The sequence below is a fragment of the Crocodylus porosus genome, unplaced genomic scaffold, assembly GCF_001723895.1.
Source record: "Crocodylus porosus isolate Cpor-Errol unplaced genomic scaffold, CroPor_comp1, whole genome shotgun sequence".
NCBI lineage: Eukaryota > Metazoa > Chordata > Crocodylia > Crocodylidae > Crocodylus > Crocodylus porosus.
Genome location: NW_017728906.1, coordinates 49,396,223 through 49,398,425, shown reverse-complemented (window position 1 = coordinate 49,398,425; position 2,203 = coordinate 49,396,223). Strand labels below are relative to the sequence as shown.

At 41.9% G+C, this 2,203-nt stretch overlaps 1 protein-coding gene across 2 annotated transcripts in view; it reads left to right on the top strand.

Annotated features, from left to right (window-relative positions):
• The window catches only part of SYTL5 (synaptotagmin like 5), a 92,586-nt gene that overhangs the window by 55,902 nt on the left and 34,481 nt on the right, over window positions 1–2,203 (top strand). For both annotated transcript variants that reach the window (XM_019529113.1, XM_019529112.1), the window contains exon 8: window positions 1,234–1,340. In XM_019529113.1, coding sequence (XP_019384658.1) covers window positions 1,234–1,340 — 107 coding nt within the window. The remainder of the gene's footprint in view (window positions 1–1,233; window positions 1,341–2,203) is intronic.

Below are 2,203 nucleotides of genomic sequence, written 5' to 3'. Positions count from 1 at the left end.
CCCCTGCCCCACTCCCTCCCTCCCTCACTGCGGGGGACGTTGATCTGCCCCGCCACCCCATACCCCATCCCTCCCCACTCCCTTTCCACCCCAACGGACTTACTAGCTGCATGCAGCTGTATTGAATAACAGATTGATATTGGCCGATATGCCCCCTTAAAAATCGGCTATTGGTATTGGCCCCCAAAATCTCTATCGGTGCACCCCTATTACATAGTGATAGGCTGATGCAGGAAAGGATTTAGCTGCTTTGTGGGGCAGCATCACAAGGCCTTAGAATCATAAGAAAGTGGAGCCAGAAGGGATCTCAGGAGATTGTCAGGTCCAACTCCCTCCTCGGGACAGGATCATCCCTGTCGGAACCAGCCCAGACAAACATTAATCTAATCTACACTTTAAAATTTCCAGTGACAGAGATTCCATGAGCTTCCTAGCTTTAACTTACTTTTCCATTATCCAGCTTTTATTTGGATGCCATGGTGCAGCAGTTCTCAACTTTTTTTGGACCTGAGGCACACCTCACTGGAGACACCCCTTCATAATTGTGAATTGAGTGGCATCCCATTTCAAAAACTCACTAATATATGACAGTAGTTACCTCAATGCCAAGGGGCTGGGCAGGAGGGTGGGGTGAGTGATCTTTCAGGCAGGGATAAGCCTCAGACTGGATTTACCTGCTTAGCTCCTCATATTTCCTGACACCCTTCAAGGGATCTGGTAGCACCCCAGAGTGTCACAGCATCCTGGTTGAGAATCGCTGCTATGGTGGGCTTCATAATGTAAACAGCCAGAGAGGGACAGTTTTAGTTTAGTTTCGTTTTTGACTTTGCAGCTTCTTTTACAAGTGGTCATGTGGGAAGTGATCATACTTGTGATTATACAGTAATCATAAAGTGATCATATTTGTTATATAAACTTGCTGTGTAAACTTATACACTAGTAAATTGGCTCTCCCCTCTTTTTTTCTCCCTCCCTTCCCTGCTCTACCTTTTGTTTTCCTAATTTCCACCTATTTACATTTTCACTGACATCCTGTCACATTTTTAGCTTCTTTCATTCCTTGGAGTCTCAGAACAGTAGAGACTTCCTATGCCTGAAGAAAGGTGATTGTACCTGAAAGCTTGCAAAAAACTTTTTTCCAACCACTCGGTTGGTCTAATAAAAGATATTACTTCTGCTTAAAGAACCTTGCCTGCACTACTGAATGCTTTCATTTGTCCTTTATTTTTTCAGATCGCAGTAGATCTGAGATAGATTTGAGTGAATCTTTCTCAGAAGGAAATGAAGATACTTTAAGCTTAAGAAGCAAATCTGTACCTGGAGATTTGGACCAGGACCTGGTGAGTTAGAAATGAATTACCACACGTAGCAGGAAAAATGTTTTGTGGCTTCTGAAATCAGCACAATAGTTACATATCTATTTCTTCTCAAGAGAGAACACAGCCTTGTATAAAAGAGAATTCAAGCCTGTATCCAGATTATGCTGGAACTCTTGCAGAATGCCAAACACCACATAGTAGAGAAATGTTGAAATATAGACTTATAGGGCTTGATGGGAACTCTGGGATCAAAGTAGAAGGCTGTTGGACTGATGGGCACACATGTCTTGTGGTGGGATTCTACTGTCCATTAAGAAGATGCATCAGTTTCGTGGATATTTAACAAAAAATAGCTTTGGGCAATATTATCTTCCATGTGTGATGTGTATGGTTTAATTCCAAAGGATATCCACAATTAAAGCTCTCTGTCTGTGTTGCATGACACAACAAAGCTCTGGGATTTTTTTTTTTGATCTATAGATAGATCAAGTCTCATTTGACAATAACACTCATCCAATTTATTATATACACTCCAAATCTTTGATAATTTTTACTTTTTAAAGCCTAATTTTAATGCTCAGCTACTCACTTTCAAAGATCTTCAACTTTGCCACTCTCTGCTTGTCTATTCTAGTCTTATACTAGCTCATACTCCATGCCTCTATGCTATAGTACAACCCAGAGTCTTCACAGCTTTAGGTTTCCTTTTCCCCTTTTAAAGACAAGGGTTTGCAAAGTAGTCGGTGAGAGTTATACAGCCACAGACATACAGCCACTGAGGTGCTCAAGTCATTTGCTGTGGCTTTTATTTCATTTCATAGATTTCATAGACATCAGGGCTGAAAGGGACCTCGGGAGATCATCGAGTCCAGCCCCCTGCCCAA